General features: G+C 42.1%; 1 protein-coding gene across 21 annotated transcripts in view; it reads left to right on the forward strand.

The window, feature by feature from the left end:
• SSH2 (slingshot protein phosphatase 2) overlaps window positions 1-26,293 on the forward strand; it is a 223,231-nt gene that overhangs the window by 185,100 nt on the left and 11,838 nt on the right. For all 21 annotated transcript variants that reach the window (XR_009449134.1, XM_059669262.1, XM_059669275.1 and 18 more), the window contains 5 exons: window positions 1,780-1,873; window positions 2,002-2,130; window positions 8,964-9,010; window positions 15,787-15,933; window positions 20,834-21,034. Coding sequence is in view for 20 of the 21 variants with exons in the window: in XM_059669262.1 (XP_059525245.1) it covers window positions 1,780-1,873; window positions 2,002-2,130; window positions 8,964-9,010; window positions 15,787-15,933; window positions 20,834-21,034 (618 nt within the window). In the remaining variant the exon portion in view is untranslated. The remainder of the gene's footprint in view (window positions 1-1,779; window positions 1,874-2,001; window positions 2,131-8,963; window positions 9,011-15,786; window positions 15,934-20,833; window positions 21,035-26,293) is intronic.

A 26,293-nucleotide genomic window follows, 5' to 3' on the forward strand; every position in this document is an offset into this window, starting at 1 on the left:
CGGAATCGAACCTGGGACCCTTCAGTCCGCAGGCCGACGCTCTATCCACTGAGCCAAACCGGTTTCGGCCAGAAAGAATTTTTTTAAATTTGCTGAAAACACAGGGAGAATGTGTGCCAAATGAACTTAAATGCTCTGTGAATAAAGTTTATATTTTAAAATCCAAGGAAGGGGAAGAAGGGAACATACCTGAATGGTGCCTCCAGTTTAGGTCAAGTGCTATGCCAGGCACTTCATAAAGGTGTCTCATTTAATCCTCATAAAACCTCATGAGGCAGATATTGTTACTTTCCTTATTTTATATAAAAGGAAAGAGGCTCAGAGAAAGGAAGGAACTTGTTCAGTTCACACCACTACTAAGCAGCAGGACTAAAATTAAAACCTACATGTGTCTGCTCCCAAACCACTCTGCCTCAAGCAAGTGTGAAGGAGTTGGATAAAGATTGCTAAACTAGGGAATCTAAACCATGCACAAAGATGCTAAACTTTGCTTTTTACCAATATTTCTCTTTAATAGAAGACTGAAGTGTGTAACTCTCCACCATTATCATTGTCTAGGGAAAATGGTGGGGAACATGATGAAGAATTTTAGTCCTAGTCAATTCAGGAAGGCTGAGGGCTGACTGACAGGGTATAATTATTAGCTATATTCTGCAGGGTTCATGAAAAACTAAAAGCCCAAGTGGTAGGGAGCCCCAAGGTTGTGGGGTCAGAACATCCATCTTTGGAGATTACTAAAGCTATTTTTGCAGCCAGTGATAAGGCTGTAGGCAGCAAGGGTAGGCAGGATGCCTAAAGGCTTAGTCCATTTCCATCTCCAAATAAGGAGGCACAGAGCAGATACCTTTCTTGAGTAGGTAGAAAGGGAAAGAGGAGACAGAAAGTCCTCTCTGTCCGCCTCACTCAAATTCTGCATAATATGAAATAATGCATTTTGAGAGAAGCATCCAGTTACATTGAACCAATATCTGTCTGGTAATTTGAGAATCAGCTTCCTAATTTGATTTCATATTAAAGTTCCAAGGGTAATTTTATTTTTAAAAGAATCAGAAGACTAAGGGAAGCAACATAATCCTGCACGTAGAGTGTTAAACTGGGCTGACAGTTCTGGTTCTCTTGCCAGTGTATGTGATCATTGGCATGTCATTTAACCCTTCAGCTTTTTATTTCCTTTATCTGTAAAATGGGGATAACCATTTCACAGTGATATTGTGAGAGCTTTTGTGAAAAGGAAAGAATTTTGAGTGGAAATATTCCAGGTAGTTAATCCTTGAAACCCATTTTGGAAGCAAATTTGCCTCATTAAAGAAGGCAGAAATCACTCTTGCCTCTTAACTGTTTTCTAAAACCATAGCAATGAATGAATGACAAACATTAGGTGGCATTTTATGCAACAGAAGACCCAATTACATAGTGGGTCACATCACTGGCCTACCCAGCTCAGCAAGTGGTACTCAGGGGTACTTGATGAGAAAATGTGGATTATAGTCCTCCATTAAAGTTTACACTCAGTGTAGCTTATTTGCCTTTATTCCTTCATGGGTCTATATATGTGAATATATTTAAGGGCTTTTAGACATGTACAACCTCTTCAAGTAATAATTTCTACGTTTACATTCTGAAAAGAAATTTTTAAAAATATTGTTCTCTTTTGGCCATTTCTCCCTAATATAAATTTAAAGGTAATAGAAACCTATCAATTTGGAACCATAATTAAATAGCACATTCATTAACTTAATTAAATTCCTGCCTAAGAAAAATTTGTTTCTCTCTTCTCAGACCAACTGAACGTGAGCGAACAGAAAGACTAATTAAAACCAAATTAAGGGAGATTATGATGCAGAAGGATTTGGAGAATATCACATCCAAAGAGGTAAGAGACCTTAAGTCCTCATTATGTCAAGGCTAGGAGTGGGATAGGAATGGGGCTAAAAATGGTGAGTGAGTGAAAGTTCAGAGGGACTTTACAGAAATTAGTATAATATGTCATCTTTGTTTCAGATACGAACTGAATTGGAAATGCAAATGGTTTGCAACCTGAGAGAATTCAAGGAATTTATAGATAATGAAATGATAGTGATTCTTGGTCAGATGGACAGTCCTACACAGATATTTGAGCACGTGTTCTTGGTAAGTTTTGGGGCCCGTTTAAGTGGTGTGCCAAAGATAGTCCATACCAACCCATGGGGAAGGGGCAACTGTTAAATTTTACTATATTTAAATAAAATGTAACAACATTAAAAACAAAGGTAATAAATACTCACACCTCATCAGTTTCTAATTTTTTTACTATTATCTATGCTCTTACGTTTATTTATGTCTATTGTGTGGTGGAGATGTTATATAATGGTGAGCTTATGCCCATCTATTCCCAATTTCTCATTCAGTGATTTCATAAAATTGAGTATGGTGGGAAAATTTACACCAAGGAAACTGGCAAATGCTACAAATCAGGACTCCTCCCCTCCCCGCATGGGTTATTAAATAGCTCATCTGGTCTTTTCATAATGGTCAAAGTAAAAAACAGACCAGTTTGTAATAGTTTTCTACAGTGTACCCAACTAGGATGATCCTTTAAGGTCACTCTTTTAAGTCTGTCAAATGTGTCTTAAGGTTGGATATCTGAGCAGGGCAAGTGGGAACTACTTACGACTGAGAGACTATTGGATTTTTAAGCATTTTGAACCTTGTAACTACATTCTGAGTTCCAAATACTTTTGTGATTACTAAAAATTTAGTGATTTAAAATTGTTCTTCATAGTTCTTGAACATTCAGTAACCTGTAATTAGCCCAAGAGGACCTCGCTGATAGATAAATTGGGAAAGCTTCTGAAATTCTAAATGTTAAAGGCTCTAGTTTTTATCTGTACGTAGTAATGGGAACAAGGTTAACTAGGACAATTAAAATTGGGGGGACAAGGGGCCTGGGAGATGCCAAAACCTCTATGGGTTTTGTTGTTGTTTTGATGATCACCCTAGGATATGTTTATTGATATTTAAAGAGAGAGGAAGGGGGAGAGAGAGAAAGAGAAACATCAATGAAAGAGAGAAACAACATTGTTCAGTTGCCTCCCTTACATGTCCCGCCTACAGATCAAACCTACAATCTAGATATGTGCCCTGACTGGGAATCAAGCCTGAAACCTTTTTGGTGTACAGGACGACACTCCAACCAACTGAGCCACCAGCCAGGGCAAAACCTTGTTTTTGTTTCCATTTCCCATACACTTTGACCAAAAATGCTAACAAGGAACTAAATTCAATTGGTTTGAATTTCACTTCTTTCTCTGGTGAGGACATTTGTGAACTGTGAAATAATTAGAAGCTGGGAAGCAGGAGAGAAGAATAAATGCACAGGAACTGACTAAACGGGATCATCTCACCCCAAATATTCAAGAGTTTATTTCACCAAGCAGTCAGACTTTGTGTCATGGAAGGCTTGTGCCCTGAATTAACTTGTTGACACTCCAGAGTAAGCATGTCAAGCTCGCAGCATGCCTCGTTTATTTGGCTGGTGTTAGCCTTTGAGTTTGACATGCTTGCTCTAGAGTATGAGTACTATGGACTGATTCATAGTGGTGTATAGCTATGAAATTACTCATGAAAAGTTGTGAGCTAGGAAGGGAGCTTCTTTTCCATACTTTAACTTGACCATTGCTGTTTCTGGATGTAGATCATACAGCAAAGCTGTCATTGACCTTTCCATTTGTAAAGTATCTGTCTTTGTTGTTTTTGGTGTATACTTCCATGAGGATTCAGGTATTCCCTGCCCTTGTATTGCTGGAAAGAATATTGGTGTTATCTATAGAAAACTTATGAGTCACTCATTCAAATAGACCCTGCCCCCAACTGTCTCCATGCATCATCACATTTTTATGAAGGGCAGGTGCCCATAGCCACAATAGCTCATGTTTGAAAGTGACCAGCACTATAAACTTAAATTCTCCATTGAGCTTAGATTTTATACCTAAAAGGATATAGACATGAATATCGAATACAGTCCATATCTGACTGGCCAATCTATTTAATTTTAGTCATACTTCCCCAGTCTCTGATGCCACCCCTTCAAGAACTACCTTCTTCTTACCCCCCTCTTCAAATGGTATATTTTAGGACATATAAACAAATTTTAATAGTACTAAATAGAAAGAACAATCCATTTTTAATATGTATCAATGTCCATATTTTTGGAAAAAGGAAACTCTGTTCTGCTTCAGGTACAATTCTGTTTTCAAGAGAATGGACATGTTCTTTCTATTGTGAATATTTTTCTTATTTGAGAAAAAAAATCAAAGTAGAGAATCCTGAAATTTAACTCTTATCCAACAAAATAAGTAGATGAACAGATTATCTAAACATCTTATTGTACTTTTTCCCTGATGGCTTTCTCCCTTTGTTTGCACCACCATGTCCTGTGCCCAACCCCCTCTATCTTCTCCAGTGAGTCTGTGCTCTGCTGGCTTCCCCAGCAATTAACACGGGAAAGGATGTCTTATCCAAGTTGCAAATGGTGGTGGTAATTTTCTGCAAAATCATTTTATCGTGTGCACAGCTGCCATGCCTGGCGTGCAAGTAGATTGTGTGAAGGGAGACGGCAGGATTTCTCCCCTCCCTTGGAAGGATGTTCAGCTCTCAGTGCCTACACAGAGATGTTTATTTGAAAAGGTGTCTAGCTGGTCTGAAGAAGAAACGTGTAGCAGCGGTTCTCAACCTGTGGGTTACGACCCCTTTGGGGGTCGAACGACCCTTTCACAGGGGTCACCTAAGACCATCGGAAAACACATATATAATTACATATTGTTTTTGTGATTAATCACTATGCTTTAACTATGTTCCATTTGTAACAATGAATTTGGGGGTCACCACAACATGAGGAACTGTATTAAAGGGTCGCGGCATTAGGAAGGTTGAGAACCACTGGTGTAGAGCATAGTTTAAAGAAAATCTGCAGCAAGGAGAGAGGATTCATTTGGCTGGAAGCCAGACTATTTCCAGAAAAAGTTCTTCCACACCCTTAAGAGTGTACTGTTTCTCTGAGCTGGAAGCATTTGCCCAACGAAATCTCTCCTGGAGGCTGGCCGATTTGGCTGAGAAAAAGCAAGATGTGAACAGAGCCCCTTTGCAGAAAGGCAGGCGGCTTTCTTAGTTAAACAAGGGAAACACAGGAGTATTGGACACACAACCAATAATGTTGTTCATGAAAAAAAAGTAGTCAGAATTTTACCGCTGGTATATTTTTCAAAATTTGACATAACATATCCTTGTAGAATAGTGTTTATTTTTCAAAGAAAAATTAAGCCTCAAATTGGTGGTTACTTTTTTACAGTAGGTGCAGAGAAATGGTGGATATGTGAATAAGTCTGACAATAATCAACTTGACTATTTTTATTTATATTCATGATTTTCATCCCTCTACTAGAGATGTATAGGATAAAGTTAAAAGAGATCTTGGGCCTGGTTGCCACAGTAATGTAATTTAAGTGTTGAGGCTGTAGGTGTGATGAAAATGATATAGCCTGGGATACCAGTCCTTGATTGTGTCAAGTTGTATTGATTTGAGGAGAACCCCAATACACTCTTTCTTATTTGCCATAAATATGCTCTTCTCTTCTATTTTGCTTGGAACATTTGGACCCCAACAGGGCTATTTCCTGAGGATAACAATTGGGAAAAAAAATCAGTCACTTGGGTCTTTGGGCGAGAGTACAGTGTAGGGGAACCTACGTGGAAAAAGATGGAAATGAACTTAGTTAAAAATGTATTAAGAGTAAAAAGTAAAAAGATGGAAATGAACTAAGTTTAAAATGTATTACAGTCCCAAGATTTCATTTTACATTTCAGGAATATTAAAAAATGCTTTGCATAATTACATAGAACATAGTGAAAACCCACATGGAATTAAGACATTGTAAGCCCGAGAAGGAGAGAGAAAAAGAGGTTGAGTCTGTGGAAGACCCCCAGGAGGCCAGTGTAAATGGCATTTGCATTGAGGGCAGAAAAGTAATTATGCCACATTGACTCCAGTTCTTTCTTTCAGGTTGAATTGAAGCAGCCATAACCACAGCCCAAGTCACATTGCACAGGCTTCACTGAGACAGTAGCTAGGGCTTTTAGTTTATTTTGTTTCTGGATATGTGTCATTTCAGATTGTCAGGTTGAATTTTCTCTAAACAGGTAGATAAAAAACTATGGACTTTCCCCATCATGTCAGGGTTATTTCCATCTAGCTGCTCAGAGTTCCTCTCAGAGGATTTAGATTTCTAAATTAGGAGTTAGGGGATCACATTTCCCTGGTTCCATATTAGCCACTGAAGCCTTTATTACTTGACTTCTGTCTCCTTGAAGTCCTTTGTAGTCTTGCCTCTTTCTTTGGTGTGAGAACTGGTTTTCTAAGGTTGAGCCTAAAGCCTTCAGAACCTTCCGTATTTTTGGAAAGCAAGTCAGCTGAGCTCTAGTCTGGAGGAGGAGGAGGGAGAGGAGAAGGAGGAAGGTCAGTTCATTACTTACTGGAACCTGGGAACAGTATCCTTGAGATCTTCCAGTTAAATGGCTAAATTACACTTCACTTGTAATATTGTGATAGTACTTGCATAACACTTAACAATTTTCACAGTGCTTTATTTACTTGTTTCATTTAATCACTCAACAAACATTGGTTGATCCTCTTTATTGTGCCAGGCATGAGGGTAGATATTTGTGGAGTGTGATCTAATTCCATAAGGATGGAGTGATGATCCATATCAGATAGATAGCCCCAGAAGACCAAAGGGATAAGGATACAAAAGTGACCCTTGGGTTAGACAATTAGAAAACTCATTAGTAACGTTCTTAGCAAGAATGATGAGGGCAGAAGCCATAATGCTGTGGGTTGAGATTCATGGGAAATGAGGAATTAGAGGAAGTGTTAGATTATGTTTCTGTGAAACTTGGCTATGAAGGGAAGGGGGAAAGGACAGTGTGTAGAGGAAGATTCAGAATGAAGAGAAGGTTTTCCCATTTTAATATGCGAGAAACTGTTTGTTTGTTGGCTTATAAAAGGCAGAAATTTATTTCTCACAGTTCTAGAGGCTGAGAGTCTGGCATCAGGGTGCCTGCAGGTTGAGTGAGGGCCCTCTTCTGCATTTCAGACTTCTCTTTGTATTCTCACATGGCAGAAGGAATTGGGAGAAACTTTATATTTGTAATTTAAGGAGGAAGGTACTCACTAGATGCACAGAACTATGTGAGCGGGTGGAGAGTTCCATTTTATAGATAAGGAAAATGAGGACAGGTTAAGTAGCCTTGTCTAATGCCCCACTGTAGGAGGGGGATTTCAGACTTGAACCCAAGTCTCCTAATGCTAAATTCCATTTAACTCAAATAATTTTAAAGCATAACAGGATTATTATGAAACAGAATATTCACATGGCCTCAAAGATTGCTTACACCTAAAGATGACTACTTGTAAAGCAAACTCTATAATAGAAGGATGTAGCAGACACAAAGGTACTACCAAGAATTCAAAGTCAGCATGATAAACAATGGGACAAAGTGACAGTATGTGCCTCATGATTTGATGCAGTAGGAAGTACAAAACATCACCCTTGTAATATTCTTGCCAAGAATACTTGACCTGAATCTAGTTATCAGGAAACAATCAGAAAAATCCAGATTGTGGGCAATTCTCCCAAGATTACAGACCTGTAGTCTATTAAAATGTTAATGTCATGAAAGACAAAATAAAGATAAGGGTGGACTATTCTAAATTAAAGGAGATAGAGACATGGCAACTCAATGTAAGGTATGATTCTTGATTGAGTGAATATAAAGTATATTGTTTTGTTTTAGAAATATATGTTTTTATTGATTTCAGAGAGGAAAGGAGAGAGAGAGAGAGTTAGACACATCAGTGATGAGAATCATTGATCAGCTTCCTCCTGCACACCCCCTATTGGGGATCAAGCCCATAACCCGGGCATGTGCCCTGACTGGGAATTGAAGCATGACCTCCTGGTTCATGGGTCTATACTCAACCTCTGAGCCACACCCCACCAGGCTAAAGTATATTTTTAAAGATAATTATTGAAATTTAGATATGTATTGTTGTTATCTTTCTTGGTTGTAAAAATGAAAGTATGTAAGAGAATATTTTTGTTCTTAAATGATACATGGTCAAGTATTGAAGTGAAGTAACATGATGCTCAAATTACTTTTAAATGGTTCAGGGGGGAAAGTAGGACATATATTGAATGAAAGGGAGGAGAAGAGAGAAAGTAAATGTGTCAAAATATTAAAAATTGATGTATCTTCCAGATAATCTATAGAACCTCCTTAAATTTTGTGTATCCTGTTTCCCTCAATTTTTTTTTTTACAGAAGCTACTATTTCACTCCTCTCTCGCCCTACCCCAGCCCAACTCCCTACATGAAACATAATGCACTAGAAAGAGTGTGGGCTTTAGACTGAAATCTAGGTTTAATTCATAATAATGCCATTTTGTTCATTCAACAATGTTTATTGAATACCTGCCAGGTGTCAGGGAGTATACCGGAGTTTCCATATGGAACAAGAGAAGCTTACATTACAGTGGAAGAGAGGTAGTCAATAAACACATAAATACATACATAAATAAAAATTGCAATACATACTTTTGAAAAAAGAGTACTGTAAACAAGAATAACAGACATTTAACTTAGATTGGAGGATGGTCAGAGATCAGAGATACCTTTCCATCACTGTGATCTTGAAAATAAATTATTTTAATTCTCTGAGAGTTGGTTTTCTTATCTATAAAAAATGAAGGTAACTTTATCATTTGTGAAAACTAAACATGACAACATAAAGTACCTGGCACATAGAGGAAATTCACTGATGGTATTGGCATTCATTTTAGAAACTGCTGCTTCCCTCACAGGACTCCTGTTTAAATATTATATTTGGTTCACTTGCTAATGCTCCCTAACCCTCTCATTTTGGTTCCACAGGGCTCCGAATGGAATGCCTCTAACTTAGAGGATTTACAGAACCGAGGGTAAGCATCACTGTTTGATCTTTACCGTTTCCAGTCAAAGAGGTGTCAGTGAGTTACTTTACTCTCTAGAGTTGCTTCCTGTTGATTCTAACCAAGTTCAGTCTAATGAGAATTAAAACTGCTGTTCTCCCACTGTTTCATCCTCCTACCTACCATGAAAGATCAACTGTTTCAGTGGTAAGGCTTTCAGAAACAAATGTGTAAGCCTTTCCTCCTGTTTAAAACCAAATGCAGTTATTAGTTCCTTTAAAAAAAATTTGTGTGGTTTTTTTTAGAGCAGTTTAAGGGTTTACAGCAAAATTGAGGGGATGATACAGAGATTTGCCATATACCCCTGCCCCAACACATACATAGCCTCCCCCATTATCACTATCCCCCACCATCCTATCTAATAAAAGAGAAACATGGTAATTGGTGTACGACGCTACCCTTCCCATTGGCTAATCAGCGAGATATGCAAATTAACTGCCAGCCAAGATGGCGGCCAGCAGCAAGGCAGCTTGAAACTAACATGAGGCTTGCTTGCTTCAGTGACGGAGGAAACCAACGTTCCCCACCTGCTTTGCCGGCCTCTGAGCCTGCAGTTTAAGAAACATTGTAACAAATATAGAAGCTAAACAAAACCCAAGAAACCTGCTTTCAGCAAGCCCCCGGGATCTCAGAGCTGGAGTTATACAGTGTTTCGATTATAGAACTGAAACAAACCAGATACCTTCTTTCAGCAGCAGAAGCCTCAGAGCTGGAGCCAGAGCTAAAGCTGGCCCAGAATTAAAAAGAAAAAAAAGGAGCAGCTGGGAGCTTCAGTCGGCCTGAAAACAGCCCTCAGCCCCTCACCCAGACTGGCCAGGCACCCCAGTGGGGACCCCCACCCTGAAGGGTGTGTGACCAGCTGCAAACAGCCATCATCCCCTCACCCAGGCTGGCCAGGCACCCCAGTGGGGACCCCCACTCTGATCCAGGACACCCTTCAGGGCAAACCAGCCAGCCCCACCCATGCACCAGGCCTCTATCCTATATAGTAAAAGGGTAATATGCCTCCCAGCACCAGGATCAGCGGAGCTGAGAGGCCTCCCGGCACCGGGATCAGCGTGACAGGGGGCAGCGCCCAAACCCCCTGATCGCCCTGCGGCTCTGTGTGTGACAGGGTGTGGCGCCCTCAACCCCCTGATCAGCCCTGCTCTGTGTGTGACAGGGTGCGGCGCCCCAACCCCCCCTCCCCCACGGGCCCTGCTCTGTGTGTGAGAGTGGCGGCGCCCCAACCCCCTGATCGGCCCTGCTCTGTGGGTGATAGAGGGTGGCGCCCCAAACCCCCCCCCCACAGGCCCTGCTTTGTGTGTGATGGGGTAGAGCCATAACCTCCCCATCAGCCCTGCCCTGAGTGTGACAGTGGCGGCGCCCCAACCTCCTGATCGGCCCTGCTCTGTGGGTGATAGAGGGCGGCGCCCCAACCCCCTGATGGGCCCTGCTCTGTGCGTGACAGGGGGTGGCGCTGCAACCTCCCCATCGACCCTGCCTTGAGTGTGACAGGGGACGGTGCCCCAACCCCCCAATCTGCCGGGAGCCGGTCCATGCTTGCTGTTTCAAGGGACCTGGCATATATGGCATACGGTTCTTAATATGTTTTCTCACCTTCTTGGCGCTGTGTTTTAACCAAGGTCACCTCTCCGAGAAAGGTTGTTTCCCCAGGTAGGAATTTTTCCCTGAAGTCAGGGAGGGGATGAAACTCCTTAACTAAGTGGCAGGCGGGTAGTTAATCACTACAAACAATCATGCTTAAGCTACATAATCTTTACTCCCTGGAATGGAGATAAGAAACGCCCTAACCTTTGTAATAGAGATTGATAGGATTGAATCAACTGGTATAAATACAGATGTAACAAGACAGCAAGAGACAGAACTTAGAACAGAATCAAGAAGACAGAACCTACATGGAGCCTAGAGACAGAAGAACTTCGCTGGAGAGAACATGGCAAAAGATCCTGGACAGAAACTGGCCTCAGAACCTAGAGACAGAACATGGCAAAAGATCCTGGACTGAACCTGACTACAGAAATTGGCAAGAGAACCTGACTAGAACCTGGTGACCGAACCTGGCTGGAGATCTCAGACAGAACCTCACTGGAAATCCGAAGCAGAACCTCTCTGGAGATTGAGACCAGAACTTGGCTGGAGATCCTGGCTAGGCTGCTGATCAACTGAATGCTGTCTCCGTGTCATTCCTTCTTCGCCGACTCCGTCCACACCTTTGGGGACCCCTGGACCTGCTGGGGCAGGACCCCGGCACCAATCGGCCCTACCCTGAGCGTGACTGAGGGTGGCATCACAACCTCCCAATCGCCCTGCTCTGTGCATGACAGGGGGCGGCGCCCTAACTCCCCAATCGGCCCTGCTCTGAGCCCGACCAGGGGCTGCACCTAGGGATTGGGCCTGCCCTCTGCCAACCGGGAGCAGGCCTAAGCCAGCAGGTTGTTATCTCCCGAGGGGTCCCAGACTGCAAGAGGGCACAGGCCGGGCTGAGGGACCCCCCTCCCTCCCGAGTACACAAATTTTTGTGCACCGGGCCTCTAGTTTGTTATAATTGAGGATCCTACATTGAGACACCATAATCACCCCAATCCATAGCTTATGATTCACTCTTTGTTGTTGTACATTCTGTGGCTTTGGACAAATGAATAATGTATCCATCATTATGGTATTACAGAGTATTTTCGCTGCCCTACAAATCCCCTATGCTCCATCCATTTATCCCCCCAATTTCCAACCCCAGCAACCACTGATCTTTTTGCTGTCTCTATAGTTTTACCTTTGGTCCCTATTTTTACGTAAGAATATGCAGAACTGATATGTCGGTTTCACAGCTATTTGTTCAGAGTTTATTGAGTGTCTTCTGTAGGTCTAGCATAGTGCTAGGTACTAGGGATCCAAAGATAAATAAGCCCTACCCAGGTGGCTCAGTAGGTTGGAGCAAATGCACCAAAAAGGTTGTGGGTTTGATTCTTGTCAGGGCACATACCTAGGTTGCAGGTTCCATTCCCCGTTAGGAGAGTGTGCCAAAGTCAACCGATCGATGTTTCTCTCTCTTTCTCTCTCTCCTATCCTCTCTCTAAAATTCACTAAAAGCACATCCTCAGGTGAGGACTTTTTTTTAAGTGTACAAAGATAAATGAGACTCGATAAGTTACTTGTAGACTAAGTAGGTTAAAAATGGATGAGCTTCTGAAATTGAACAAGAAGACCTACCTTGTATGAGGAAATGTGCTCATAAACTGTATGGTTCTTGAATTTTATTGTAGCAATTGAGACCACAGTGAACATTCAGCAAGTAAAAAGCTATTGCCATTAGTTCCTTTTTATTTCTTAGCTAATGCCTACATTTTTTATTGAATTTGGCCTTAGCAGGTCAGATCATACCAACAAGAGAAGAGAAAATCGTGTCTGGAAATTGGCCATGCTAACTCTTCATTGTAGACAGAGATAAGACCTACTGAGACTCACAGATAGTGATGGCTGCCTGGCTGGTTATGGGCTGCCTGTTTTGTCAGCTCCAAGTCAGCCTTCTGGTTATCTTTAACATGATTAGATGCATACTCCCTACTTTTCCCCCAGAAGAAAGGTATGTCATAATTGCTGAAATGAACTTAGAGCAAGACTTAAGCCAAATAATCATAAAAAGAGTTCCATGGGAGGAAATCTGGTTACTTAATTTAAGATATGGAAATAAGTAGAACTTGGAAAGTTTACATTGATAAGAATTAAGTCTAGAGTTCTTAAAAGCAGAGACTCTATCTTAGTTTTGTGTAAAACATACATCTCCCTAGCTCAGAGCTTTATAGAATACTCAGTAAATGTGAAGGAATGATGGAAAAATTAGACTGGCTTATGGGAAACTAGCACCTAGATACAGTGTTTAATATGAAATCTGAGATTTGATATAGCAATGTTTGAAAATGCATTGGAATCACATAACACATACATACACTTTGGCTTTTGATTTACAACTCCCGCTTGAAGATGAGACCTATTCATCTCATTTACCTCTATAAGGCTAAATTATAAAATGTAGGCATATCTGTTTGTTTTAAAAGACAGTATGGTTGGCCGAAACCGGTTTGGCTCAGTGGATAGAGCATCGGCCTGCGGACTGAACGGTCCCAGGTTCGATTCCGGTCAGGGGCATGTACCTGGGTTGTGGGCACATCCCCAGAGGGAGATGTGCAGGAGGCAGCTGATCGATGTTCCTCTCTCATCGATGTTTCTAACTCTCTATCTCTCTCTCCCTTCCTCTCTGTAAAAAATCAATAAAATATATTAAAAAAAAAAAGACAGTATGGTTGGATATTTGGATATTAACTTAGATCTTGTTTCTTAAATTTATTAAACTTTAGTGGGGTAAAGAATTACAGTTCAGGGATCTATACCCCAAAACATGTGCCTGTGGGTGATTTAAGGGGTTTTTCAAGTGTAATTTTTACATTAAGGCTATTTTCACTGATCTACTCACTTAAGGGCCCCAGTAAAGTGCTACTTAATATAGAGATGGCAAAGAAATTTCAAGGAGTGCCAATTCCAACTGGAAGTAGCTGCCTAAAGCTCTATAATAAAAAGGATTAGGAAGTCCCATCTTACCATAATCCATTACTGAAGTTTGGAATTGGAGTTGGAAGGTTGTTCTTTTTTTTTTTTTTTTAAGTTTTTTAAAAATATGTTTTTGAGAGAGAGGAGGGCAGACGGATAGATAGAAACATAGATGAGAGAGAAACATCAATCGGCTGCCTCCTGCACTCTCCCTACTGGGGATTGAGCCCACAACCCGGGCATTTGCCCCAACCAGGAATTGAACCAGGGCCCTCTTGGTCCATGGGTTGTCACTCAACCACTGGGCCACACTGGCCAGGCATGCATTTTTATTTTAAATAAAAGAAGTGTGCTTGCTCATTTTTTTTCTGACAGTTTTTTAAACTATGTTTTTATTGATTTTAGAGAGAAAGGAAGAGGGAGAGATAGAAACATCAGTGATGACAGAGAATCATTGATCAGCTGCCTCCTGCAGGCCCCTAATGGGGATCAAACCTGACCAGGAATCGAACTGTGACCTCCTGGTTCAAAGGTTATTGCTCAACCACTGAACCATACTGGCCGGGCTTTTTCTGACAGTTTTATTGAGAGATAATACATATGCCATACAGTTCATCCACTGAAAATGTATACTTCAGTGATTTTTAATACATTCACAGTTGTGCAACAAGCAATTTAAAACATTTTCAACCCAAAAAGAAAGCCTATACTCTTTAGCTGCCTTTATTGCCTTCTTTCCCTTAGCCTCTACTAATCTACTGTCTGTCCCTATAGATTCGTGTATTCTGAACATTTCATATACCGTAAATGGAATCATACAGTATGTGGTCTTTTAAGAATTTTTTTAACTTCATATTATATTTCAACATTTATTAATGTTATAGCATGTATTATTAGTACTTCATTCCTTTTTTCTTGCCAAATAATATTCCATAATATACCACATTTAATTTATCCATTCATCAGTTGATGGACATTTAGGTTGCTTCCACTTTTTGGCTATTTTAAAAACTGAGATGAACAATCATGTACAAATTTTTAGGTGGACTTCTGTTTTCATATCTCTTGAGTTTCTGCCTAGGAGAGGCATTGCTGGGTCATACGGTAACTCTGTGTTTAACCTTTTGGGGAACTGTTAGACTTTCCCAAGTTGCACATGCTTTCTTTTTAAATTAAAAAGAAAAACCATTTCTAGTAATAAACTTTGATGCTGAGTTAACAGATTCAAATCATATCCCAGAACAATTTTGGTCTCCTCACCTAACCACAGAACTGGTTAGCTACGGCTCTCCCTTCCTGTAGTCATTTCTCTGACTTCGGAGATGGGTTTGTAGAACCCTCCCTTTATGCGATTCTGAGAAGGAAGCAGCTTCTGCAGAAAAATGAGGGAGCCTGTGCTATGCTGTTGGAGCAAACTCCCGTGATATCTAAGTTCACACGGCATTAAGAAAAGATCACCCTTTGGCAAATCAAACCCGAGCATTTATTGAGATTGTGCAGGGAGACAGATAGCAGAAAAATTTTTTGATACAGAAACCCTTTCCTGCAGGCCTCTCAGTATAGAGCCCTCAGGCACATCTGCTGCCATGGCAGCCAGGAATGCAGCCTAGAGAGTTCAGAGAGTTTCAAATCCAACTTTCCTCTGACCCTCCCAGCTCTGGTCCCATTTGCATTTCACATAGTTTAGAGAGAGTAGGAGAGCAAAATCTGACTATCTGGCATTTAGAAAAATAGGAGGAAATTTCTCCTTCTTCTGGTTTTTTTTGTTTGTTTCTTGAGATACATAATTTAATACAAGTGACCTCCAAAGAATAAATTATATTGCTGGTAATTTTAGTGACTATAGAGGAATTTTCCCTCATGGGCCTCAGGCTGGTTCTTTTGAGTAAAATACAAGACATGTTTTCAAAAGACTATCCAAGATGAGATTGTGTAACTACGCAAACTGAAATGGAATTTAGATGTTCAACTTGGTAGACAACTTTTCTCCCAGTAACTCCCTGGTGCACAGGTGTGCCCAGGACCCTGTTATACAGTTTCTGTACTAAATAAGTATAGCCTCTTAGTTTTTTAGCTTTCTTCGATATTTTGGTATTTAATTTCAGCATAGGGAGTAAAAAAGTTGTAAATAAGAAAAGCAGTGCTAGAAATTGGATTTAGCCTGAGTAGTAGAGCCAATTTCTCCCTTGGTTTCTTTGCAGGGTGCGGTATATTTTGAATGTCACTCGAGAGATAGATAACTTCTTCCCAGGAGTCTTCGAATATCATAACATTCGGGTATATGATGAAGAGGCAACGGATCTCCTGGCTTACTGGAATGACACTTACAAATTCATCTCTAAAGCAAAGTAAGTAATGGGTCTCGAACACATTCTTACCCTTGTTCCATGTGCACCACACATGCCTGGGGCCTGAAATAAGTATTTACTGAGAGTACTCAGAAAAAAAGGAAGTAAAGAAAAAAAAGCCCTGGTTGGTGTGGCTCAGCTGGTTGGATGTCATCTCGTGCACCAAAAGGTAGCAGGTTTGATTCCCAGTCAGGGCACATACCCAAGGTACAGGTTTGATCCCTGGTCAGGGTGCAAAAGGGAGGCAACCGATCAATGTTTCTCTCTCTCCATTCCTCTCTGTAAAATCAATTTTTAAAAAGAAGACTGAGCTTTCTTAATCCTCGGGGAAAGATGACTAGTGACTTAATACTTTTCCTGTAAGTAGATGAAGTCCCTGAAAGATGATCTCATGTTGGCTAGTTCCATTAAGCAAAAAATTAAAGTATATAAACTTAAGCTGCAGCGAAAGAAATAAAAATGAGAGAAGGGAGAAATTCTGAATGAAATGCTTAAGTTGCCAATGGAGACATTTTAAAGTTGTATAATTGACATTATTCCACACAGATAGAATACTGTGTCCTCCTCTCTATAAACAAGGAGATCTTTGGAAATCTTTTCTCTTTTTTTTTTTTACTTTACTTTTATGATACTCTAAATAGTGAGATTTTTCTCTGGCCTTTCTGTTGATGTCTTCCTTAAATTTAAAATTTTAATTGGTCCTTTTAGTGAAGCTATTTGATTATTTTAATTTAGTGTTTAGTATGAATTAGTATTAATAGGTCAACGCTCATTTTTTAATATGTCTTACTGATTTTAGAGAGAAGGGAGAGAGAGAGAAACATTGATGTGTGAGAGAAACATCCATCGGTTCCCTCCCTTACATGCCCCGACCGGGGATATGTGCCCTGACCAGGAATTGAACCCACAACATTTTGGTGTACGGGATGACCAACTGAACCATCTGGCCAGGGTTCGACACTCATTTGTTTTTTAAGTCCCTGGGGATTTCCTTGCCAATCCTATTTATGCCTTCAATAGAGAGGGCGTAGCATGTTGGCCACGCTCCTCCTTCAGGTGGGACCACATTCAAATCATCCCTGGCAGGTGACAGGCACTTCTGTTTGTAAAGTCCTCCTTTAAGAATGAGCCCATACTTCTCTTAAGAACTTTCATGATGAGGAGATTCTTCCTTTTAGTTACCTAAATTCCCATACCCCAGCTTTGAGCTCATTCTCTTAGTCTCTAGGTAGCACCTAAAAGAGCACTTTATATTCTTGAAGAACATTTTATATTCTATTATTAAATTACTAGAGGCCCAGTGCACAGATTCGTGCACATTGAAAGGAAATTAATTAGAAGGTGGCCAATAGGGCAGGACTGAGCGAGACAGACCAGACACACCCTGGAGCCAACCTCCCCGGCCAGCCGCACCCGGGGCAGCACTGGGGCTCAAAGGGTGTCTGTGGAGTAAGCAGGGTCCCTCTGGCAGGTGGGGTCCCTTGGCCTGGCCTGCAGGGATCGGGTCAAAACCAGCAGTTCGACATCCCCCGAGGGGTCCCGGAGTGCGAGAGGGCACTCTGCAAAGTTGCTGTCCCTCAGCAGCTCCTACATTGAACATCTGCCCCCTGGTGGTCATTGTGCATCATAGCTGTCGGCCAGTTGGCTGGTCACTTAGGCTGTTATATATATAGATAAAGCTAGGCCTGGCCGGCGATCGAAGCACGAGCATCTGGCGTGGAAGGGCAGGTCCCGGCTGACCTCTGGGCCCCCAGGCCCCCACATGCCCCCCTCTGCCTGAGTCATGGCGCCTGAGTCCGCATGCAGAGATGGGGTGAGCTTGGCTGGATGCCATGGGCCAGGGCACAGTATGGGCCTCTGGGCCGCCCAGTGGTGCTGCATGGAAGCCAGGAAGGCAGCACAGTCTCTCCCAGCCAGCCTCACAGACCTGCTTCTGCGCAAACCCACAGGGAGCCCAACTGGTCCCTGCGGTCGGCAGCTGTAGCCCGGCTCACCTGGAAGAGGCCACAGGGGTGTGGGGTGGGCTCCTAGGGGGTGCCCGGCACGCACAGGGGCTTCCCTGGCGCAAGCCCTGGCTTCCCAGGGGAGGTTAGTAGGGGGAGTGAGAGCGAGCTCAGTGGACACCCCACATTCTCACCGCACCTCCGTCCCCGTCACCCCAGCCCCCAGGTAGCCAGCAAGAGGTCGCAGCCCTCCCCCACTCCCCACCCATCCCCAGTTCTCTGTCCCAGCCCGGGGCCTGGCCCCAATTGGGTGATCAGGTCCTGCCAGCCGCTGGTCACCATATGGGGCGATCAGTCAGGGCTGGGCGACCCGGCTCCCTCAGCACCTGGGAGCCAGGTGGCAGCCCCACCCCCATGCCACTGCCACTGGTCGCCATGTGCAGGGTGATCTTCGGGGCAGTCAGGCCCCCATTTGCACCCACTTTGGCCTGGCGCTGCCCGTTCACCTGCTCCACCATCCTGCCATGGTCCCATGGGCCCATTGGAGCTGGCAGTGCCTCCACTGCCACCTGTGCAGCGTCGCCAACACCTGCCATGTTCTGTGCCGCCCCCCCCTTGTGGCCAGAGCATGTCATAGCAAGCAGTCGAACTCCTAGTTGAACAATTTGCATATTAGGCTTTTATTATATAGGATTCCCAATAATAATGCCACCCATGGCATGCTTACTATGTGCCAGGTACTTTATGTGTATTCTTTCATGTAATATTTTCCAAAACCCAGGGAGGCATATATTGTCATCCTCTGTATAGATGTGGACAGACTATAAAGATAAGATTCAGAGAGGTTAAGAAACAAATGGTGAGGATAGTACTTAAACCCAAGATGATATAAGAATAGTCTATAGTCCCTTAAAGAAAGAACTAGGCAAGTTGTCAGGGTCACAGCTGAAGAAGCTAGAGTGCAAGGTGAGGCCCCAGTCCCAATGAAAAGAAAGGGTGGTTTCAGCAGGGCTGGGATTAGAATGAGATGCATGAGGTGCCCAGGTTACATTGAAGCAGACACTCACTCTCAGGCTCCTGCATCTGAGAGTGAGTTTCTCCTGAGTGGCACACTGGGCACCTCATGTGTTTTACCTAATCAGGGCCCTAAATTCCAGAATCTGTATATGGGTGAGTTTAGGGTTACCAATGTGATACCAGGCTTAATCTGGACAATCCAGCACTAGACGCCGGGGGGTTGGAGGGGGACTTAAATAGAGTTAGTTGAAAACTGACATCAGATCCTTCATTACGTGAGTTAGAAGCCATCCACTGAAAAAGCCTGGTTTAATATGAATAAATGTTTTCATCGAAGTGGATTTTATAATTGCATTTTCTTAAGATTGTCCAAGTTTGAACACTTTCCATGCCTGCAGGTATAGACCTGAAATTTTATGCATTAAAGTTGTCAGAGCTTGATGGGCATATATTTGAACACATGTCTGAACTTCTACCTGAGTCACTGTGCATTGGCTTCCCAACTGTAGTGTAAATGAAAACCCTATGGTGCCATAAACGAAACAAGTATTTCCTAGTTCTTTGGGATAATCTAAGCACAAAAACACACCACATCAACATTTTGCATCTAATTGACAGCTAGGAGGTTAATCTTATCTTCCTTTTGAGACTTTCAGTTATTCCAGACTGTTCTCTGCATGCCTTTAGCTTATTTGGCTCACTCATTTTGGCACTTAAACTTGTGCCTCCTTGCATTGGTGCTGAACTTTCCCGTGTCTCCTCCAGCAGGAGAGTTATAAGCTTCCCCAAGGAAGCTTATCTACTATAATACAGGGAGCAAGTGGATGAATAGATTTCCCCTTTTAGGCTGACACGTGCATTTTTAAATTTATTGGAATAGCTACTTGGGAGAATTCCAGCCCATGACACTAGTGATAAGAGTAATCATTCTTTCTCGGATTTAAAAATGTTGTTTCTACTTATAGCTGACAGATCTAATCAGCAGATCCATAAGTTTGTTCACACACTTAGCAAGTATCAGAAGGCTTATTCTGTGCCAGACATTGTGTTATTAGCAGAATTAGCATAACCAAGTAATGCTCATATTCAAGATAAATAAACTCTGGCATGTTAAGACTGAGAGGGTTAGTTGTGTTTATTGTAAGTATCACCTTATGGTAACTTTGTTTTCTTGTTTTTCCACCCCATTAAAAAAAGGGGGGTAGTTATGTATTCCACCCTCCTTACTGAAAGAGCCACGTGATGCATTTATCTCATGGTCCCATCCAGCTCCACGGATTGTACAGCCAGTCCCTAGACAGAACATGGGTGGTGATGTTGTGAAAAGTAATATCCGGGGCTACATCTGAGTACAGAGGAGGATTAGTTTCACTTGGTTTGTGCTCTCCTCCAGGGTCAGAACCCTGACTGGAACTTGAACTGGAAGCAATTGAGAACATTTGGGTAAATTAGGTGAATCACTGCCACACCTGTAGCTCAAGAGACTGCCAGCCATGAAACATGCCCCTGGGGCCACGGAGGGACTGGCCTTCAGCCACAGGGGTCCAGTCTCTAAATCGAAAATTCTCCCCTAGCACTCTGTGACCAGCTGGCATTTCAGTTACCATTGTGAACTTTGTCTGCTTCTTCCACTGAATTCTACCTTTTAGGGAAAAAATGTTACTGTGCCTCATAGTACCTTGTGCATTGTCTTATACCTGATAAATGTTTGCTGAATGAATTAAAGAGGCTTACTGTTAACATTGAATATAGTTTGAGTACACTAGAATTGCCTACCCTCCCTGCACGTTGATTGTAGATGTATACAAGTGCACAAGGTGGGATGGGTTGCATAGCAAGAAAATGGAAGGGCAGGACAGGACACTTGGAAACATTTCAAACCCCGGCTTTGAAAGTGTACTCACCATTGTGTTTTCCTCTTACCTCAATCCCCAAACTAGGAAACATGGATCTAAATGCCTTGTGCACTGCAAAATGGGGGTGAGTCGCTCAGCCTCCACTGTGATTGCCTATGCAATGAAGGAATATGGCTGGAATCTGGACCGAGCCTATGACTATGTGAAGGAAAGACGAACAGTGACTAAGCCCAACCCCAGCTTCATGAGACAACTGGAAGAGTACCAGGGCATTCTGCTGGCAAGGTGGGTCCTGAAGTGTGACTTTCTCAGATTTTCCATCCTTACGCTCCCCAAGGAAAGGCAAAATGTCCTTCTCTGCAGCTAGTTCTCAGCCTAACATTGGTGTGTCAGAGCCTAACATGGATGTGTCACAGCCTAACATTGGTGTGTCACAGCCTAACATGGATGTGTCACAGCCTAACATTGGTGTGTCACAGCCTAACATGGATGTGTCACAGCCTAACATTGGTGTGTCACAGCCTAACATGGATGTGTCACAGCCTAACATGGATATGTCACATGTTTAAAAATTGATATCTCTAGCCAGTTTTTTACAAAATAAGTATAAGCATTTGAGATTAGCATGGGAGATTAGACGTTTAATGAAAACTAACATTATTTTTCGCCCTGTAATTTAAACTAAAGGGTGAAAAATACTATTCCCTTATTTTAGTTCTCACCTGGGTGTAGATTCTAACAAACACTTCTCAATATCTTTTTTTCCCCTTTTTATTGAATTTATTGGGGCTGACACTAGTTAACAAAATCATATAGGTTTCAGTGCACAATTCCATAACATCATCTGTATATTGTATTTTGTGTTCACCACCCTACATGTCTCCTTCCATCACCATTTACCCGCCTATATCCTCCTCCACTTCCCCCTTCTCAACAATTTCTAATGCCAGATGCACTGTCTTATCAAAATGGATTGCTCCCAAGGTAATTCTAGGCATAGCTGAAATTCTTGGAAATTGTTTGACCCATTTGTTAAAAAAAAAAAAAAAGAAAAGAAAAAGAAAAGTGCCTGCTGCTACTTTGGACTTTTTTTCCCCCAGTGCTTGGTTTCACTGAGCCCACTCCAGTAATTTGGGTCATGTGACAACATCAGCAGAATTGGGATATATATTGGGGTGAAAAGGTGCATCCCAGAAATAGTTCTTTTGGTTTTACATATAAATACATATTTTAAAATTGATTTTAAAGAGGAAGGAAGATGGAGAGAGAGAGAGGAGAGAGAGAGAGAGAGAGAGAGAGAGAGAGAGAGAGAGAGAGAGAGAGAGAGAAACATCAGTGATGAGAATCATTGATCAGCTGCCTCATGCACGCCCCCTACTGGGGCTGGAGCCTGCCACAGGAGCATGTGCCCAACATGGAACTGAACCATGACCTCCTGGTTCATAGGTTGATGCCCAACCACTGTGCCACTCCGGCTGGACCTATTGGTGTGTTTTTTTAATCCTCATCCGAGGATGTGCTTTTCATTGGTTCTAGAGAGAGAGAGGAAGGGAGAGGAAGAGAGAGGTTATTAATCACTGTATTATTTTCCATACAAATAACTGGAAGCCTGTGTATGCCCCATCCTGTATATGCTTTGTAAAAATGCAAAAAAAAAATTACAAAGGAAAAATTATTTATAAACTCAATACCTACAGAAACAGTTGACATTATCTTACCTTTCAACTGTAACAACATATACTGAGCACTTAAACTGCACTTAACCATCACTTATTCCTTTTCCCCCAGGTTTACCTTTTATACTAATAAAAGCATAATATGCTAATTAGACCAGACGTCCTTTCGGACAAAGCCGTGGCTGCAAGGGCCAAGCCCCTTGCACAAATTTCATGCATTGGGCCTCTAGTTAAGATATAATTGACATATAGTATTGTGTAAATTTAGGCTGTACAGTGTGTTGATTTGATACATTTATACATTGCAAACAGCTTACCACCATAGCATTAGCTAACATCTCCATCCCTTTACACATTTCTTTTTTGTGGTAAAAATATTTAAGATCTCTCTTAGCAACATCAAGTATATAATAAAGCATTAGCTGTTATCACCATGCCATACATTAGATTCTCCAGAACTTGACAATCTTGTAACTAGAAGTTTGTACCCTTTGGCCAGTATCTACTCGTTTCTCCCAACCCCTACTCCTGATAGCCAGCACTCCACTGTCTGTTTCTGAGTTCAGCTTTTTTTGATTCCACAAGTAGGTGAGACCATACAGTATTTGTCTTTCTCTGTCGACCCAGTACTAGGTCTTGAACATTTTCTTGTCTCAATCAGAACTAGCTGTTCCATCAGTAAGTTGGTAATTGGTTATAAAATGAATAATTTGTTTCACTGCATTATTTATTACACCTTTGGTGGTGAAAGCCACCTTCAGCTGCTCTGGGGGAAAAGATTCAGGTATTAAGCTGGATTTAACGATCAGCTTCCAGAGATGCCACATGTTGAAGTTCTGTGGAGTGCTAGATTTTGCTTCGTTGTTGCCATGCAGGCATGTTCTCGTTGGTTTTGTTAGGGTGAAGGCACAGCTGCCTAGAAGCATTGGGGCCTAGTACCAGAGTTTAACTCCAGTAAGTCTCATGACTTGGTCTTGACTCTTGAATCTGGGCTGTGTTTCCCCTGAACAAAATATTAAAGAGCCTTCTAGCCTATCCAGGCAGAGGGACCACCCTCCAACCCCAAAGTATTGTGAAAATGTGGTCACAGCACAGCATTATGGTTTCCACTAAAAAACCCTCCCATTTACTCAGCACTTGGCATGGTTTCCTCTGAGCTGTTCTCTTAGGAGGCTGGGAGGCTATGAAAATCTCCTCCACTTAATAAGAATTTATAGGTCTTTGGGGCCAGATATTGATGACATTTTTAGATTAGATCAGAAGGTAGAGCACAGCAGTTCTTTTTGGCACAAGAAAGAGGCATCTGAGGTTTGGTTGAGATATAAATATTATATATTCCCAGACACATGACGGATGTTAGGCAGTGTCCTCACGTGACCCACTGAGAGGAAGGATACTATGTGTCCTGCCAATTTCAGTATTTATTCTGGAATCTCAGGCTACTGCAAGCTGTTAGGTTGGGTTTTTTAGTGTATGTGGTTTTCTTAGGTGTTAAAGAAATTTCAGGAAAATCTTAAATGAGGGTAAAAAGGGCAGCATAGCCATAGCCAGTTTGGCTCAGTGGATGGAGCGTCGGCCTGCAGACTGAAGGGTCACGGGCACATGCCCAGGTTGCGGGCTTGATCCTCAGTAGGAGGCGTACAGGAGGCAGCCGATCAATGATTCTCTCTCATCATTGATGTTTCTATCTCTCTCCCTCTCCCTTCCTCTCTGAAATCAATAAAAATATATATTTTTTTAAAAAGACATTTGGCCCAACACCAAGCTTTAGGTATTTTTAAAAGTTGTACCATGTGCCATCACTTGTAACAGGAAGCCCAGAACTAGACTCTGTAATGGCTCGGTGATGTAATCAGGGACTTGGGTACTCTTCATCTTTCTTCTCTGGTTAATGGCTTGGTCCTTGAACTTGTCTCCGCATGATTGCCATATGTCGGCCACATTTCTAGGCATCTACATGTAAATTCCACAGCATCTGGCTGAAGGAATGGGCATTTCAGTTATGGGGGAGACCTTTCCCAGAACCTCCTCAATAGACTTCTCCACAGGACTCATTGGCCAGGACTGGGTCATGTGGTTAAAACTAATCACTGGCCAGGAAAATGGAATTTCCTGGGCTGGCTTTAAACAAATTCACATTCACGCTCTGGTGCTAGGGAAGTACTGCATTCCCTGAACCCAAGGGACACTGAATACCCCGACCAAATCCGGCTTCCACCAGCGAGGGGAAAGCGTGGGAGTGCCTGCTGAGTGAGCAGCCACTAGGGTCTGCAGTCTATGAGGTGTTGTCAGAAATGGCACTTGCAGGCTACCTGCCAAGCTAACTGCCAAGTGAATTGGGCCCAGCAGATTCTTGCACAACCCTGAGTGCCTGCTTAGAAAAGCGAAGAAGCCCCAGACTCCTGTGATTGTCTGGAGCTCTGACTAGCTTTGCAGCTTAGGTAACCAGGAGAGGACAGTCCTTAGAAAAGTCCCACTCATTCTATTTGCAAAGAAATTCCATTTCCTACCCAGCTACTTAAGTCTTGTGTTTCGTATCTCCTCCCAGGAAGCATGTGGTGGTTTTCTCAGAGAGACGGAGCTTCGAGCCTAGATTCTCTAGCCACATGGTTGTCCAGGGTGGCACTGAGTACTTAATTTGAGATGGCAGACTCTTTGTGAGTCTCTTAGCTTGGTACTTTTACCTCTTGGTTAGTAGAAGAGAGGTTTAGCAAAGTGATTTATGAATTAGTTGCAATCTCTTAATCAAAATGTGAGGCTGTGGGCCAAACAGATATAGCCCCTCTGAAATACAAGGGATTTTTTGCATATTTCAGTGTGTCTTTAAGAGTCTGGAGAAGTCTAATATTTAATATTCTCCCTTAGACCTAAAGGATATCATAAAGACACTGGTATTATTCATATCTAATTTTATTTTTTATAGTCGGGGAATGAGGCAGGAGGAGTGTGTGTGTGTGTGTGTGTGTGTGTGTGTGTGTGTGTGTGTGTGTTGAAATCCTCCATTGAATAGCCAGCAGCCCTGTTTGTTATTCTCGACTCTGATCATGCAGGTATCTGGCAGATTTATGTTCCATTAGACAAGTTCGGATTTCAGGCTTTTGCAAGCTGACCATGTGTCTGTGATATTAGGTTCCAGGGTATAAGGCAAGGAGGAAAAACTGGGTGGTGGCCAGGGAGAGTTTTTGCCACATGTCCTCATAGATGTCAGTTTTGATTCTTTGAACACCGCTGTCTCCAGGGCCAGAGGAGGTAGAGTTGTCTTTTACTCTGGCTTTGCTGGTAGAGACATTGAGCCTAGTTAGCTGGTGCACAGTAGTGAGCCAGCAGGAGGGAACCCGAGAATAAAAGGATGTGGGCCTGGTCAGGTGACAACCAATCACAATCAACATTTAAAGGATTTTCTTTTCTTTTTCTTTTCTTTTTTTAAAGATTTTCTTAATAGCTTTTCAGAAAAATATTCTTAAAGCACAGCACACAGAGAATGCTCAATTGAAGCTTTTTCTCTTTCTTCTCCTTTCTACAGGCTGCCTAATGCCCTAAGAAGTAACCATAAACAGTCTGATTTTACTATAACTGATATTCTATTTTTAGCAATATTTTCCTCTATATAACTTTCTCCAATAGAATTAGTGCTTTCCCAAACATATAACAATATGAAAGAAAGCAAATCAAGACAGGAAAATGGGCTATCATGTGCATCCTGTCATTTACATTTCCTTCTTATCCATTTACTAAGTAAAAGGCCAAATTCTTACTCAGGTTAAAGGCCACTCAAGGTGGAAGAGAACTGGAGTTGGTTGCATCATCCAGACCACAAACCAGCTCTGAAGTTCTTTTTGGCAACTTGTTTACTTGCTACCTACCTGGA

The sequence above is a fragment of the Myotis daubentonii genome, chromosome 16, assembly GCF_963259705.1.
Source record: "Myotis daubentonii chromosome 16, mMyoDau2.1, whole genome shotgun sequence".
Taxonomy (NCBI): Eukaryota; Metazoa; Chordata; class Mammalia; order Chiroptera; family Vespertilionidae; genus Myotis; species Myotis daubentonii.